The 17,358-nt window shown below is 51.1% G+C and overlaps 1 protein-coding gene across 4 annotated transcripts in view; it reads left to right on the forward strand.

The window, feature by feature from the left end:
- The window catches only part of LOC147121118 (TNF receptor-associated factor 5-like), a 69,759-nt gene extending 54,144 nt beyond the window's left edge, over positions 1 to 15,615 (forward strand). For all 4 annotated transcript variants that reach the window (XM_085980915.1, XM_085980908.1, XM_085980907.1 and 1 more), the window contains 2 exons: positions 191 to 359; positions 14,864 to 15,615. In XM_085980915.1, the coding sequence (XP_085837041.1) occupies positions 191 to 359; positions 14,864 to 15,444 (750 nt within the window). In that variant the 3' untranslated portion in view covers positions 15,445 to 15,615. The remainder of the gene's footprint in view (positions 1 to 190; positions 360 to 14,863) is intronic.
- The last annotated feature ends 1,743 nt before the right edge of the window (positions 15,616 to 17,358 follow it).

Consider the following 17,358-nt stretch of genomic DNA (forward strand, 5'->3'; position numbering starts at 1 on the left):
GTTTTGACACGTATCCTTTAACAATCCTTCAGTCACGTATGAGTTGTACATGTCTATGGGTCATTATGCTATTTGGTTACTAAAAGGGCTAAACAAAGCTGTAATTACCGGCATGCTGATTTTTTTTTCCCTCCTTTCCTGATCCTTACTGTATTAATTGTTATTTCAATATATTGCTGCATTAAAACAGAAAATGCTGGCTGGGCATGCTGACAAGATAATAACCATTGAGCAGCAATCACAACAACTTTGTAGAAGATTCGATCAAGAAGGAAATAATGAAATCTCAGCACTGAAGGAAATCATTAATATATTGAAGGAAAAGGTGGAAGGTGCTGAAAATAACATTGCGTCACTAGGTCCGTATTGCAATCAACTTTTGTTTCGTTTCTTTAATATAAAAAATACAAGTTGCACTATTAAAGTTTTTTTTTCATTTAATGTAAATTTGACAAAGTTTTGTCAGTTTTAAGGGCAAATATATTCTACTGACCAACTCAAAATTCATCTAAATTGGCATTATGAGTGGAGAATTATACTTACGAATATAGAATTATACCTACAATACACTTTGGCAGACCATAATGCCATAGGAGGGTGTTTCACACAAAATGTTTGTTTTTAGGATATCTCCAAATAGCGGTTCTAAAGCATAAAATGTGGCAACAATAGGTCATTTGAGAGAAGATGGTAATTGTACAGGAATCTTTATAACATTTATGACTACGAAGCAATTTGGTAGAATATACTTTAACATAAAGATTACACAGTACTTACTATATGCTGATGTATTTTCTCATGGTAAACACAAGTACCTAAAGTGGGCTTCTAACGTATCAAATTTAGTAGATCCAACTAATACGTAGTCTGGCATCCCTGGGCTGCTGTGAACTAAGCATGTAGGTGCAGCAGGCGGTTAAGAAGGCAAATGGTATGTTGGCCTTCGTAGCAAGAGGGTTCGAGTACAGGAACAAGGATGTCTTGCTGCAGTTGTACAGGGCCTTGGTGAGACTGCACCTTGAGTATTGTGTGCAGTTTTGGTCGCCTTATCTGAGGAAGGACGTTCTTGCCATGGAAGGAGTGCAGCGAAGATTCACCAGGCTGATACCTGGGATGGCAGGAATGACGTATGAGGAGAGATTGTGTCGATTGGGCTTATACTCACTGGAGTTTAGAAGATTGAGAGGGGATCTCATCGAAACCTATAAAATTCTGTCAGGCCTGGACAGACTAGATGCAGGAAGGATGTTTCCGATGGCCGGGGAGTCCAGAGCCAGGGGTCATAGTCTAAGGATAAGGGGTAAGCCATTTAGGACTGAAATGAGGAGGAATTTCTTCAACCAGAGAGTGGTGAACCTGTGGAATTCTCTGCCACAGAGGGCGGTAGATGTACTGTCCGAGGATCAATAATACTCAGACTGCAGGAGAACAATAAAACAGGTATTTACTGAACAGAGAGTAATTAAAGACTGAAGTACAGAAGCCTGCTATGGCTTTATATACAGGGGTGGTCACTGCCGGTACTGCAGTATAGAATCAGTTCTTCTCTTAAAGGTACATACACAACAATTGCTCCCCTTTTAGATAAACAGTACATAACATTCATTTAACAACTAAATAATAACTAATTACAATTACAATTTTCTCTGTACTATATACATCAACTGAAATAATCATTTATAAGTTCAGTCTTTGAGGAGGCTTCCTGATCCTGACTGGATAACGCCTTTCTCGAGTATCCAGGTCTTGCAGCGGAGTTGATTCTGGCTCATTGTCATTGGTTGGTTCGTCAGCTTCCAATACCACTGCTTCTGAGGTAGACGCAATCTGTACTTCGGGTTGATTACCAGGTGCACCTGCTCGTGGTATGGGTTTGGCTTGTTCCTGTGACTCTAGATTCTGGTCAGCATGGCGTCTCACGATGCTCTCTCCAACGTCCACTGTGTACATTAGTGGTCCCTGCTGTGTGCATATCATTCCTGGCTGCCATTTTTCTGTTCGGGAGTCGCGGGCCAAGACTGGTTGCCCTATCTTGAAGCTCCTGGTTGGCTTCTCATTTATGTGCTGGAATTGCTTATCCACAACATCTTGTCTTATGTTTGGTTTGAGCAAATCCAGGTGACATCTTAGCCTTCGGCTGAAGAACATTATGGCTGGAGCTTGGTTGGTGACTGCATGTGTCGCATTCCGGTAAGCAAACAAGAAATTATCCACCTTGTGTTGTAGTGGTATGTCGTCATTATGCATTGCCTTTATTGCCTTTTTAAAGGTCTGAACAAACCTCTCAGCCAATCCATTTGTGGCTGGATGATATGGGGCAGATGTGTAATGTTTCACCCCATTATTCCTCAGAAACCTCCGGAAATCCTCGGACACAAACTGTGGCCCATTGTCGGAGCAAATCTGTTCTGGCAAGCCATTCCTGGCGAAGATGGTCCGTAGGACTGCAATAGTTTTCTCCGTGGTGGTGGAGGACATTTTGATGACCTCTGGCCATTTTGAATGGGCGTCCACCGCGATTAGGAACATTGAGTCCATAAATGGACCAGCAAAATCAATGTGTACCCGTTGCCATGGAGATGAGGGCCACTCCCATGGATGTAGCGGGGCCTGTGGTGGAGCGTTTTGGACCTTCTGGCATCCTGTGCATCTCTTGGTCATATCCTCGATTTCTTTATCGATTCCCGGCCACCACACAAACGCCCTGGCTAGGCTCTTCATTTTTACCCCTCCCAGATGACCCTCATGAAGCTCATTGAGCACTCTATCTCTCAACTTGGGTGGAATTACCATGCGGGATCCACACATCAAGGTCCCCCGGCACACTGACAGCTGTTCTCTCCTTGGCGAGAATGCTGGCAACAGTGAGTCGCCATGTGCTGGCCATCCCTTCACCGTCAAATCATAGACCTGAGAGAGTGTCGGGTCATTTCGGGTTTCCTTCTCTATACTTGAGTTTGTAACAGGTAGACATTCGACTATGGTCGCATGGAATATCTCAACAGGGTCCACTGCAGGTGCTTCCTCTACCGTAGGCAACGGTAGGCGCGACAGCCCATCAGCGTTTCCATGCTGTTTCGTACCCTTGTACTCTATGTCGTACTGATGTGCCCCTAGAAAAAGTGACCATCTTTGCAGCCGTTGCACCGTCATCACCGGAACGCCCTTCTTTGGGTTAAAAATGGAGACCAGGGGCTGATGATCAGTCAGTAGGGTGAATTTCTGCCCGTGCAGATAGTGATTGAACTTCACCCCCCACACCAGGCTGAGGGCCTCCCTGTCAATCTGGGCGTAGTTACGCTCGGCTGAGGTTAAGGAGCGCGACGCAAAGGCTATTGGCCTCTCCGAACCGTCAAGGAATTTGTGTGACAGCACCGCTCCAATGCCGTAGGGAGACGCATCACATGCTAACCGAATCGGTAGTGTTGGATTGTAATGGGCCAATACTTCTTTTGAAGTGATTAGGCATTTACATTTCTGAAAGGCATGCTTACACTCATCACTCCATTTCCATGTTACTCCAGTTTGCAGTAGGGCATTCAGTGGGTGCAGAATTGTAGATAAATTCGGCAAGAACTTATGGTAGTAGTTCACCAACCCGAGGAACGACCTCAGTTGCGACACATTTTCCGGTGTTGGAGCCTTGACTACAGCCTCAATCTTGTCCGGCGACTTATGCAACCCTTCCTCATCAATCATGTGGCCACAATACGAGATTTGTCTCCTGAAGAACTCGCATTTGGGGCGGTTGGCTCGTAGCCCATATTCCTGTAATCTCGTGAGCACCTGCTCCAGGTTGGCAAGGTGTTCACTGTCATTTTTGCCCGTAACCAGGATGTCGTCCAAATAACACTGGGTCCCCGGGATCCCTTGCAGGACTTGTTCCATCGCCCTCTGCCAAATAGCCGGGGCTGATGCTACCCCGAATACCAGTCGATTGTACTGGTAAAGGCCTTTGTGAGTGTTTATCGTGAGGTATTTCCTAGATGCTTCTTCCACCTCCATTTGTAGATACGCTTGGGCCAGATCAATCTTTGTAAAGCGTTTCCCTCCAGATAGTGAGGCGAAAATATCTTCTATCCGTGGAAGTGGATATTGTACTGTGTGCAGGACTGGGTTCACAGTTACCTTGAAGTCCCCACAGATGCGAACCTTCTTCGGTTCCCCAGGCGTGCTGCTCAATGATTTCTTCATTACAGGAACGATGGGTGTGGCCCACTCGCTCCAGTCCACCTTGGACAGCACACCCGAACGCTCCAGACTCTCCAGCTCTGCTTCAACGGCTGGGCGGATCGCGGCCTTAAAAAATTTTGGGTTTGCGTTATCTTCGATTTTTATCGTTGCCGTTACTCCTTTTAGAGTCCCAAGTCCTTGTTGGAACACCTCTTTCGCGTCAGTTAGAATTTTTGACAGTCGTCCAGGTGTGACGTCATTATCCTTTTTATCAGTCACAGTTAGCGCCTGAATGGAATGCCAATCCAATTGTATTTTTCGGATCCATTCACATCCCAATAGTGGTGGTCCTCCATCCGGTAGTATATATAGATACAGTTTCTGTGTTTCCTTGCTGTTGTATTCAACTGGCACCCTTATTTTTCCTCTGGGGTAGACTTTTTGCCCCGTGTATGTCTTCAATACAATGGACGTGTCCTTCAAGGGTATGTGTGAGAATAGCCGCTCATAGTCTCGTCGATTCATGACAGTTAGGGCTGATCCTGTATCCAATTCCATCTTTACTTGGGACCCTGCTATCATGAGGGTGACCCAAATGGTTCGGTGATCCTCCTTTGCGATCACGTTGTGTAACTTTAGACAACTTAGTCTCCTGCTCCCGGAGTCATTATTACTCTCCTGATCTTCCAAACTACTGTCTGTCATTTTTTTTACTTTCTTGTACTTTTCCTTAGTAGTTCTTGTCGTGTTGGTTTTCTTTTACCGACCTGCAGACTCTTGCTATATGTCCCATTTTCCCGCATTGCCTGCATACTTTGTCCTTAAACCAGCAGTCCTTCTGATCATGGGTTGTTCTGCCGCAGCGATAGCACTTTTCTGCTCCATACGCCATTTTGTTAGCGCTGTATTCTTGTGGTTTCTGTTGTATTTCCGCAGCTCCCCGTGCTGCTGCTTCGTAGGATACTGCCACGCTGAAAGCCTGTTCTAGCGTCAGGTCCTTTTCCGAAAGTAGTCATTTCTGGGTTCCTTCACTCTGGAGCCCGCAGACAAACTTATCCCGTAAGGTGTCTGCCAGTCCTGCTCCGAACTGGCAGTGCTTCGATAACTTGCGTAGTTCCGTAAGATAGTCAGCATTGTTCTCATCTTTGTGCTGGTTTCTTTTATGGAACTTGAATCTTTCTGCTATCAGCAGCGGTGTAGGGTTTAGGTGTTCCTGTAAGATATTAACAATCTCTTCAAAACTTTTCTCCATTGGTTTAGCTGGGGTAATTAAATTCCGCAATAGGCCGTACGTTCTTGCGCCCATCAAATTTAATAATACCGACGCCTTCTTTCCATTGGCCACCTCATTGGCATTGCAGTACACTTCAATTCTTTCCACATACGTGGTCCAGTCTTCTACCTCGTTGTCGAAAGCAGTGATACTGCCACTCTTCGGCATCTTGGGTGATTTAAAATGGCGCCTCCCGCGCTTTTTCTTCTTCCCCAATGTAATAAAATGGCACCTCCCGTGCTTTTCCTTCTTCCCCAATGGAATAAAATGGCACCTCCCGCGCTTTTCCTTCTTCCCCTTGCTGCCACGCTGCTCCTAGCGTTCTACAGGGTAATGGCGGCGACCCGCGGCTTCGGCGCGTCTCACTTTTCCTTCCCCGCGTTCTATCCTCTCCACGCTGCCCGGTTCTTGAGCACCGACCGCCCTGTGCGCTCCACCCTCTCTTCCTCCCGACGACGCTGCACGGCCCCTTTGCAGAGCCGCTCGATCGAGCCCGAGCCCGCCGCAGTCTAGAAGGGTCAGCGCACTACCTGCTACCAGCACGACTTGCTGGAACACCTCGACTGGGGAGCCAGGCCCAGCTCTCCACAGCCTCCCCTGCAACTCTCCGATGGATCCCTGGGCGGTTGCCCGCGGTCGACGCCCACCGTTCTGACTTCGACCTCCAAGAAGCTTCTCTTCAGGGAAAAGATCCCCGTGAGGTGATGCAGTACTGCAGGTGAGTTCAAACCTGCCCGTCGCCAGTGTAGTGCCCGAGGATCAATAATACTCAGACTGCAGGAGAACAATAAAACAGGTATTTACTGAACAGAGAGTAATTCAAGACTGAAGTACAGAAGCCTGCTATGGCTTTATATACAGGGGTGGTCACTGCCAGTACTGCAGTATAGAATCAGTTCTTCTCTTAAAGGTACATACACAACAGTAGAGGCCAGTTCATTAAATATATTCAAGAAGGAGTTGGATATATTTCTTAAGGCTAAAGGGATCAAGGGATATGGGGAGAAGGCAGGGACCGGGTACTGAATTTGGATGATCAGCCATGATCTCATTGAATGGCGGAGCAGGCTCGAGGGGCCGAATGGCCTACTCCTGCTCCTATCTTCTATGTTTCTATGTTTCTGTCCCTGCAAATCATGGATATTGAAGGGCACCCAATTCTCTGCAACTCTATGGCTGTGGAAGGAACATGGGAACAGAAGTAGGCCATTCAGCCCCTCGAGCCTGTTCTGCCATTCAATAAGATCATGACTGATCTGTATCTCAACTGCATTTACCCACCTTTGTTCCACGTACCTTGATAACCTTACCCAACAAAAATCTATTAATCTCAGTCTTGAAAATTTTAATTGTCCCAGCATCCACAGACTTTTGGGGGAGAGAGTTTCAGATTTCCATTACACTTTGTGTGAGAAAAGTACTTCCTGATTTCATGTCTAAATGGCCTATCTCTAATTTTAAGATTGAGCCCTCTAGTTCTGGATTCCTCCATCAGAGGAAATACCTCGATTATGAGTCTCCCACTCCCTCCCGCTCTCCCACTCCCGCTCTTCCACTCCCGCTCTCCCACCCCCGCCCGCTCTCCCACTCACTCCCACTCTCCCACTCACTCCCGCTCTCCCACTCACTCCCACTCTCCCACTCCCGCTCTCCCACTCACTCCCGCTCTCCCACTCCCGCTCTCCCACTCACTCCCGCTCTCCCACTCCCTCCCACTCTCCCACCCACTCCCGCTCTCCCACTCCCGCTCTCCCACTCCCACTCTCCCACCCACTCCCGCTCTCCCACCCACTCCCGCTCTCCCACCCACTCCCGTTCTCCCACTCCCGCTCTCCCACTCCCACTCTCCCACCCACTCCCGCTCTCCCACTCCCGCTCTACCACTCCCTCCCGCTCTCCCACTCCCACTCTCCCACCCACTCCCGCTCTCCCACCCACTCCCACTCTCCCACCCACTCCCGCTCTCCCACTCCCGCTCTCCCACTCCCACTCTCCCACCCACTCCCGCTCTCCCACTCCCTCCCGCTCTCCCACTCCCGCTCTCCCACTCCCTCCCGCTCTCCCACTCCCGCTCTCCCACTCCCTCCCGCTCTCCCACTCCTGCTCTCCCACTCCTGCTCTCCCACTCCCTCCCGCTCTCCCACTCCCTCCCGCTCTCCCACTCCTGCTCTCCCACTCCCTCCCGCTCTCCCACCCACTCCCGCTCTCCCACCCACTCCCGCTCTCCCACTCCCTCCCGCTCTCCCACTCCCTCCCGCTCTCCCACTCCCTCCCGCTCTCCCACTCCCTCCCGCTCTCCCACCCACTCCCGCTCTCCCACTCCCTCCCGCTCTCCCACTCCCGCTCTCCCACTCCCTCCCGCTCTCCCACTCCCGCTCTCCCACTCCCGCTCTCCCACTCCCTCCCACTCTCCCACTCCCTCCCGCTCTCCCACCCACTCCCGCTCTCCCACCCACTCCCGCTCTCCCACTCCCTCCCGCTCTCCCACTCCCTCCCGCTCTCCCACCCACTCCCGCTCTCCCACTCCCTCCCGCTCTCCCACTCCCACTCTCCCACCCACTCCCGCTCTCCCACTCCCACTCTCCCACCCACTCCCGCTCTCCCACCCCCGTCCGTTCTCCCACTCCCTCCCGCTCTCACTCCCTCTCCTGACGACTCTCTCACTCCTGCTCACTTCTGCCCATTCCCTCACTCCTGCCCATTCCCTCACTCCAGCCCACTCACTCCCTCACTCCCACTCCCGCCCACTCTCCCACTCTCGCCCACTCTCCCACTCCCGCCCACACTCCCACTCCCACTCCCGCCCACTCTCCCAATCATAAAAACATAGAATGGTTACAGCACAGAAGAAGGCCATTTGGCCCATCGAGCCCATGCCGGCTCTCTGCAAGAGCACTTCAGCTAGTCCCACTCCCCCGCCCTTTCCCCGTAGCTCTGCATTTTTTTTTCTTTCAGGTACTTATCCAACTCCCTTTTGAAAGCCATGATTGAATCTGCCTCCACCACCCTTTTAGGCAGTGCATTCTAGATCCTAACCACTCGCTGAGTAAAAACATTTTCCTCATGTCACCTTTGGTTCTTCTGTCAATCACCTTAAATCTGTGTCCTCTGGTTCTTGACCTTTCTGCCAATGGGAACAGTTTCTCCCTATCTACTCTGTCCAGACCCCTCATGATTTTGAACACCTCTATCAAATCTCCTCTCAACCTTCTCTGCTCTAAGGAGAACAACCCCAGCTTCTCCAGTCTATCCAAGTAACTGAAGTCCCTCATCCCTGGAATCATTCTCGTAAATCTTTTCTGCACCCTCTCTAAGGCCTTCACATCCTTCCTAAAGTGCGGTGCCCAGAATTGACACAATGCTCCTGTTGAGGCCGAACCAGTGTTTTATACAGGTTCATCATAATTTCCACGTTTTTGTACTCTATACCACTATTCATGAAGCTCAGGATCCCATACGCTTTTTTAACCGCTTTCTCAACCTGCCCTGTCACCTTCAATGATTTGTGGCCATATACCCCTGGATCTCTCTGTTCATGCACCCCCTTTAGGATTGTACCCTTTAGTTTATATGTCCTCTTTTCATTCTTTCTACCAAAATGCATCATTTCGCACTTTTCTGCGTTAAATTTCATCTGCCACACGTCCGCCCATTCCACCAGCCTGTCTGTGTCCTCTTGAAGTCTATCACTATCCTCCTCACTGTTCACTATACTTCCAAGTTTTGTGTCATCTGCAAATTTTGAAACTGTGCCCTGTACACCCACATCCAAGTCATTAATATATATGAAGAAAAGCAATGGTCCTAGAACTGACCCCGGGGAACACCACTGTATACCTTCCTCCAGTCCGAAAAACAACTGTTCAGCACTACTCTGTTTCCTGTCACTTAACCAATTTCGTATCCATGCTGCCACTGTCCCTTTTATTCCATGGGCTTCAACTTTGCTGGCAAGCCTATTATGTGGCACTTTGTCGAATGCCTTTTGGAAATCCATGTACACCACGTCAACCGCATTGCCCTCACCAACCTCATCAAAAAACTTGATCAATTTGGTTAAACTCGATTTGCCTTTAACAAATCCGTGCTGGCTTTCCTTAATGAATCCACATTTGTCCACGTGACTGTTAATTTTGTCCCTGATTATTGTTTCTAAAAGCTTCCCCACTACCGAGGTTAAACTGACTGGCCTGTAGTTGCTGGGCCAAAGTCTATATGAGCCAAAACTGTAACATGCATCTTATTGTAATGTCCGTGTGTAATTGAGACACGGACTGCAGAAGTTGGTTATAACAGGTGTTTACTGAATGGAGACAAAACTGGAACTACTATACAAAGTTACTACACAGGCTTATATACAGGGGTGGTCACTACTGGTACTGCAGTATACAGGGGCTGCAGAATATAGTTCCTTCTTCAAGGTACATACACTACACTTATCATATGTATTTATGACAAGATTATGTAGTTCTTTACTTTGGTATTGATAATCTATTATTTATTATTGTAACAGAATTTTACCTCAACTGTTACACTAAATGTGTTTCTGCTTGACAAAACCTTCTGCCTCCTGTGAAGATTAAATAGTGCTTGTCATTACTACTCTTAAGCGATAACTAGGAATCAAAGGACACAAATTATAGTGTAATTTGGTGACTATTTGATACCCATATTCAGTAGCTTTCTGTTTCTTTTCTATCTCATGTAGCCCTATTTCCATTAAAAATAGTGGATAATAGTAATTAATGACAAGTGACACTATCTTTAAAAACTTATAAATTGAAATTATGCCATTAATTTGAGAATGACATTCAAACAGTAACTTGCTGCTTAAATTATTCTCTCGGTTATAGACTCAAACACGGAGAATTAACTGAAAGGTTAGAAAAAAACCTAAAATCATTCAGTAAAGGGAAAATCAATAATGATTGGTGGCACAAGTGCCAATGAATGAATTATTACTTGACAAATGTCACAAATGTCAACAAATATGACATTTGTCCATTGTAGTTATAGAATGACTAACCCTGCCCCTTCTCTGACTCTCTGAGTCCTGCCCACTCTGAGTCCTGCCCTGCCCGCTCTGAGTCCTGCCCGCTCTGAGTCCTGCCCACCCTGAGTCCTGCCCGCTCTGAGTCCTGCCCACCCTGAGTCCTGCCCACCCTGAGTCCTGCCCACCCTGAGCCCTGCCCACCCTGAGTCCTGCCCACCCTGAGTCCTGCCCACTCTCTGACTCCTGCCCACTCTCTGACTCCTGCCCACTCTCTGACTCCTGCCCACTCTCTGACTCCTGCCCACTCTCGCTCTCCTGCCCACTCTCACTCTCCTGCCCACTCTCTGACTCCTGCCCACTCTCTGACTCCTGCCCACTCTCGCTCTCCTGCCCACTCTCGCTCTCCTGCCCACTCTCGCTCCCCTGCCCACTCTCGCTCTAACTCCTGCCCACTCTCGCTCCCCTGCCCACTCTCGCTCCCCTGCCCACTCTCGCTCCCCTGCCCACTCTCGCTCTCCTGCCCACTCTCGCTCTCCTGCCCACTCTCGCTCCCCTGCCCACTCTCGCTCCCCTGCCCGCTCTCGCTCTCCTGCCCACTCTCGCTCTCCTGCCCACTTGCTCCCCTGCCCACTCTCGCTCTCCTGCCCACTCTCGCTCTCCTGCCCACTCTCGCTCCCCTGCCCACTCTCGCTCCCCTGCCCACTCTCGCTCTCCTGCCCACTCTCGCTCCCCTGCCCACTCTCGCTCTCCTGCCCACTCTCGCTCTCCTGCCCACTCTCGCTCCCCTGCCCACTCTCGCTCCCCTGCCCACTCTCGCTCCCCTGCCCACTCTCTGACTCCTGCCCACTCTCTGACTCCTGCCCACTCTCGCTCTCCTGCTCACTCTCGCTCTCCTGCTCACTCTCGCTCTCCTGCCCACTCTCGCTCCCCTGCCCACTCTCTGACTCCTGCCCACTCTCTGACTCCTGCCCACTCTCGCTCTCACTCCTGCCCACTCTCGCTCCCCTGCCCACTCTCGCTCTCCTGCCCACTCTCGCTCCCCTGCCCACTCTCTGACTCCTGCCCACTCTCTGACTCCTGCCCACTCTCGCTCTCCTGCTCACTCTCGCTCTCCTGCCCACTCTCGCTCCCCTGCCCACTCTCGCTCTCCTGCCCACTCTCGCTCCCCTGCCCACTCTCTGACTCCTGCCCACTCTCTGACTCCTGCCCACTCTCGCTCTCCTGCTCACTCTCGCTCTCCTGCCCACTCTCGCTCCCCTGCCCACTCTCGCTCTCCTGCCCACTCTCGCTCCCCTGCCCACTCTCGCTCTCCTGCCCACTCTCGCTCTCCTGCCCACTCTCGCTCTCCTGCCCACTCTCGCTCCCCTGCCCACTCTCGCTCCCCTGCCCACTCTCGCTCCCCTGCCCACTCTCGCTCTCCTGCCCACTCTCGCTCCCCTGCCCACTCTCGCTCCCCTGCCCACTCTCGCTCTCACTCCTGCCCACTCTCGCTCCCCTGCCCACTCTCGCTCTCCTGCCTACTCTCGCTCTCCTGCCCACTCTCGCTCTCCTGCCCACTCTCGCTCCCCTGCCCACTCTCGCTCTCACTCCTGCCCACTCTCGCTCTCCTGCCCACTCTCGCTCTCCTGCCCACTCTCGCTCCCCTGCCCACTCTCGCTCCCCTGCCCACTCTCGCTCCCCTGCCCACTCTCGCTCTCCTGCCCACTCTCGCTCTCCTGCCCACTCTCGCTCTCCTGCCCACTCTCGCTCCCCTGCCCACTCTCGCTCCCCTGCCCACTCTCGCTCTCCTGCCCACTCTCGCTCTCCTGCCCACTCTCGCTCTCCTGCCCACTCTCGCTCCCCTGCCCACTCTCTGACTCCTGCCCACTCTCTGACTCCTGCCCACTCTCTGACTCCTGCCCACTCTCGCTCTCCTGCTCACTCTCGCTCTCCTGCCCACTCTCGCTCCCCTGCCCACTCTCGCTCTCCTGCCCACTCTCGCTCCCCTGCCCACTCTCGCTCTCCTGCCCACTCTCGCTCTCCTGCCCACTCTCGCTCTCCTGCCCACTCTCGCTCCCCTGCCCACTCTCGCTCCCCTGCCCACTCTCGCTCTCCTGCCCACTCTCGCTCTCCTGCCCACTCTCGCTCCCCTGCCCACTCTCGCTCCCCTGCCCACTCTCGCTCTCACTCCTGCCCACTCTCGCTCCCCTGCCCACTCTCGCTCTCCTGCCTACTCTCGCTCTCCTGCCCACTCTCGCTCTCCTGCCCACTCTCGCTCCCCTGCCCACTCTCGCTCTCACTCCTGCCCACTCTCGCTCTCCTGCCCACTCTCGCTCCCCTGCCCACTCTCGCTCCCCTGCCCACTCTCGCTCCCCTGCCCACTCTCGCTCTCCTGCCCACTCTCGCTCTCCTGCCCACTCTCGCTCTCCTGCCCACTCTCGCTCTCCTGCCCACTCTCGCTCTCCTGCCCACTCTCGCTCCCCTGCCCACTCTCGCTCCCCTGCCCACTTTCGCTCTCCTGCCCACTCTCGCTCCCCTGCCCACTCTCTGACTCCTGCCCACTCTCGCTCTCCTGCTCACTCTCGCTCTCCTGCCCGCTCTCGCTCCCCTGCCCACTCTCGCTCTCCTGCCCACTCTCGCTCCCCTGCCCACGCTCGCTCTCCTGCCCACTCTCGCTCCCCTGCCCACTCTCGCTCACACTCCTGCCCACTCTCGCTCTCCTGCCCACTCTCGCTCCCCTGCCCACTCTCGCTCCCCTGCCCACTCTCGCTCTCCTGCCCACTCTCGCTCCCCTGCCCACTCTCGCTCTCCTGCCCACTCTCGCTCTCCTGCCCACGCTCGCTCTCCTGCCCACTCTCGCTCCCCTGCCCACTCTCGCTCTCACTCCTGCCCACTCTCGCTCTCAGTCCTGCCGACTCTCTCTCACTCTCGGTCCCCCCGACTCTCTCTCACTCTCGGTCCCCCCGACTCTCTCTCACTCTCTCAGTCAATCTCACTGTCTCATAAATCAAAAGCTCTCAAGACATTTGGTATAGAAATCATGAGTTGCTTTTTTTTCAAACATAAACCTATATAGATACATTGACAGGTGGTTTATAAACCTCCTTAGTGGTTTATTTAATTTCTAACAGGTCAGAGCTCGTTACAAGAACTATATTACTGCATCTAAAATGCTCTACAAAAAACCCTACCTACTATTAGCACGTTGCTAGGCCTCTGTTTAAGCCAGTCCGAGAGGGGCCTGCTCGCCCTGGGTCCGGGTCACCTCGGATCATCAATTCCAGCCTCCAGGGAGGGGGGACAACACACAGCGACACAACCCCGGGTTTTTCCGGGCGGCCCAGCACCTACATACGCCCCCTGACCCCAGAGAGCCCCCTCACCTCTTGAGCTGTCAGCCGGCCATGCAGCAACACCCCCTCGCGTCCCGCTAACTGATTCTGGAGGTGGTGAGGTGGATCGGTGGCCCGGCTGTCGCGCCACTCGCAGGCCGGCCTCGCCCTGCTTTTGACGGTTACTGTTTCCAGAACATAACCTCCTCCAGCCCTACAACCCTCCGAGATCTCGGCGTCCTTCAATTCGGGCCTCTTGCACATTCCCGATTTTAATCGCTCCACCATTGGCAGCCGTGCCTTCAGCTGCTGGGGCCCTAAGCTCTGGAATTCCCTCTCTACTTCTCTTTCTTCCTTTTAATACGCTCCTTAAAACCTACCATTTTGGGAGTACCACAGCGCACGCTCCAGAACAGACACTTCTCTCTGGCCGTAAGCCCACTATTTCATACTTGACGCATCCCCTTTTGAACTGATGCTTCTATGGCCACTGTTGTTTACTCTACTGTTAGTTGTCTGTTCAACGACCCATTCTCCTAATTTTTCCCCCTCTCCCGATTGACTTTCAGCCACTCCCTGCCATTGCTACCCTCTCTGCCAATTCGCGGCCTATTCTGCTTTAAAAAGTTACTGGTGCTTCGCACTGCCGCCATCTTTACACTGCTTATGTTTTTTTCTCTTCGAAAATCGCAGGACGCACACCTGGCTTGGAAGACTGGAACTGCACATGCTCGAGAAATTCGCCTGATGCAGCTTCATTGTCAGCAAACACGTCCAAAACAAAAACCCGAGATTTCGGAGTTCCATCGTGAAATCATGAGTGATGCTTTATTTCACTCAGAAATCACTTCTCTCGCGAGAGTTGGCAATACTGCTTCCAGCTGGCTCGCTAATGCATCAAGCACTTAGTATTATCCACCATTTTGTAATGTATCACAGAAACTGAATCGGCCTGTCACAGAATCTATGTTGTTTTGCTGTTGGAATTGGCCACATTATTCTAGGAGTCCTGGTTATTAAAAACTGAAGTAATACGGCTAATAATATTTTGAAATTTGTGAACATTTTGACAGCATAAATTTGATTATATTGTGTATATTTTTTCTACTTTAGTTACTTTTGAGCCCTGCCTGAAGCAACATGAATTACTGTTAAGTGCTCATAAGGAGTTACTGGAAAAGACTAATGAAAGATTTCGAGTTTTAGAAGCTACTGGCTACAATGGCAAACTGATTTGGAAAATCTGCGATTACAGAATGAGAAAGCAGGAAGCAGCAGAGGGACGCACTCTTTCTCTTTTTAGCCAGCCTTTCTACACTAGTCGCTGCGGATACAGGTTATGTGCTAGAGCATACATAAATGGAGATGGAGCAGGCAAAGGGACACATTTATCTTTGTTTTTTGTGGTTATGAAAGGTGAGTATGACTCTCTGTTGTTGTGGCCGTTCAAGCAGAAGGTCACCCTCACACTGCTTGACCAGAGCCCAAAGAAGCATCACATTGTCGAGCTCTTTAAGGCAGATGCCAGCAGCACCAGCTTTAAAAGACCAGTTTCGGAAATGAATATCGCATCTGGATGTCCACGGTTTGTGCCCCACACTGTACTTGAAGGTGGGAAAACTGGAACATTTATAAAAGATGACACATTATTCATCAAAGTCATTGTAGATTTATCTGATCTTGAAGATTTATAAAAGGATTTCCAAAAATTGATAACTATTTTTGTGATTCAAGGAATACATTTGCACACAAACTAACGGAAAAAATGTACATTGTACAATACTGAAAATTATCAGTAACTAGAGGCATATATTATTTGTAATTTTTGTGAGTATTTCTATTTTTATATTAAACTCAATTCCCTATTTGTACAAAGACTTGTTTTTTGAATATTGATCAGTGCATCAATCAGTTAGTGGGGTTATTTTTAATATTTAATGTGATCAGACAGTTACTACCTAATACATAGGCGTAGAAATTCAACATCGTGGTGCCCATTTTATGCCCGTAAAATGTGACCAACGATGGCAAAATTAGCAGTGGGAAGACCTGCACCCGAATTGTACCCATCCCAAGACTACTGCTAAATTCGTCAGAGCCTTTATTTGGTCAGCCCTGGCGGCTGCCTGAAACGAGCGTAGGCCTCATTTCAATATGGTCCTAAGGGTCCTATATCCGTTGCGGGGCCCATTGACGGAATTTGTATACAGGATAGTGGTGGGCCTGCTCAGCTTAAAAGGACTGCTGAAGGCCGTCACCAAAAATGTAAGTCTTTTTTCAATACTTCCCTTGATGTGCAGCCAGCCTGTGCTCAGCCTGCCCCCCGCCCCCGTTCTCCTCCCCGATCCCAAAACATACCTGAGGGCCGCCGGCGGCTAGGCAAGCAGCTCAAGTTCCAGTCCTACTCGGGTCCCCTCCCTCACCTCTTTTTCCGATACATTGATGACTGTATCGGTGCCGTTTCCTGCTCTCGTCCCGAACTTGACAATTTCATTCACTTTGCCTCCAATTTCCACCCTTCCCTCACCTTCACATGGTCCATCTCTGACTCTTCCCTTCCCTTCCTCGACTTCTCCGTCTCCATCTCTGGGGATAGGTTATCGACCAATATTCACTACAAGCCCACTGACTCCCACAGCTACCTGGACTACACTTCCTCCCACCCCGCTTCCTGTAAGGACTCTATTCCATTCTCCCAGTTTCTCCATCTCCGCCGTATCTGCTCCGACGATGCCACCTTCCACACCAGTGCTTCCGACATGTCTTCCTTTTTCCTCAACCGAGGATTCCCCTCTACCATGGTTGACACGGCCCTCGACCGTGTCAGTTCTATCTCCCGCACTTCTGCACTCACCCCTGCCCCTCCCTCCCGGAACCACGATAGGGTTCCCCTTGTCCTCACCTTTCACCCCACCAGCCTCCACATTCAACGGATCATCCTCCGGCATTTCCGCTACCTCCAAAGTGATCCCACCACCAAACGTATCGTCCCCTCCCCTCCCCTTTCAGCATTCCGCAGGGAACGCTCCCTCCGAGACACCCTAGTCCACTCCTCTATCACCCCAAACAGCCCTTCCCCTTCGCCTGGCACCTTCCCGTGCAAGCGGAGGAGATGTAACACCTGCCCCTATACCTCCCCCCTTCCCACTGTCCAGGGCCCCAAACACCTCTTCCAGGTGAAACAGCGATTTACTTGTACTTCTCGCAATCTAGTATACTGTATTCGCTGCTCACGATGCGGTCTCCTCTACACTGGGGAGACCAAACGCAGATTGGGTGACCGCTTTGCGGAACACCTCCGTTCAGTCCGTAAGGGTGACCCCGAGCTTCCAGTCGCCTGTCATTTTAATTCAACGCTCCATTCCCACTCAGACCTCGCCGTCCTTGGCCTCTTGTATTGTTCCACGGAAGCTCAATGTAAACTCGAGGAACAGCACCTCATCTTCCGATTAGGCACTCTGCAGCCTTCCGGACTCAATATCGAGTTCAACAATTTCAGATCATAACCTCGGCCCCTATTTCATTTTTTCTTGTAATTTTTCCACTCCTTTCCCCCCCCCTTTCCTTTTGTTTCTCTCTCACACCTGGCAGCTATCTCTTGCCCTGCC

The sequence above is a fragment of the Somniosus microcephalus genome, chromosome 3 (genome assembly GCF_052327205.1).
Source record: "Somniosus microcephalus isolate GS21.2 chromosome 3, FLI_Smic_1.0, whole genome shotgun sequence".
Lineage (NCBI taxonomy): Eukaryota > Metazoa > Chordata > Chondrichthyes > Squaliformes > Somniosidae > Somniosus > Somniosus microcephalus.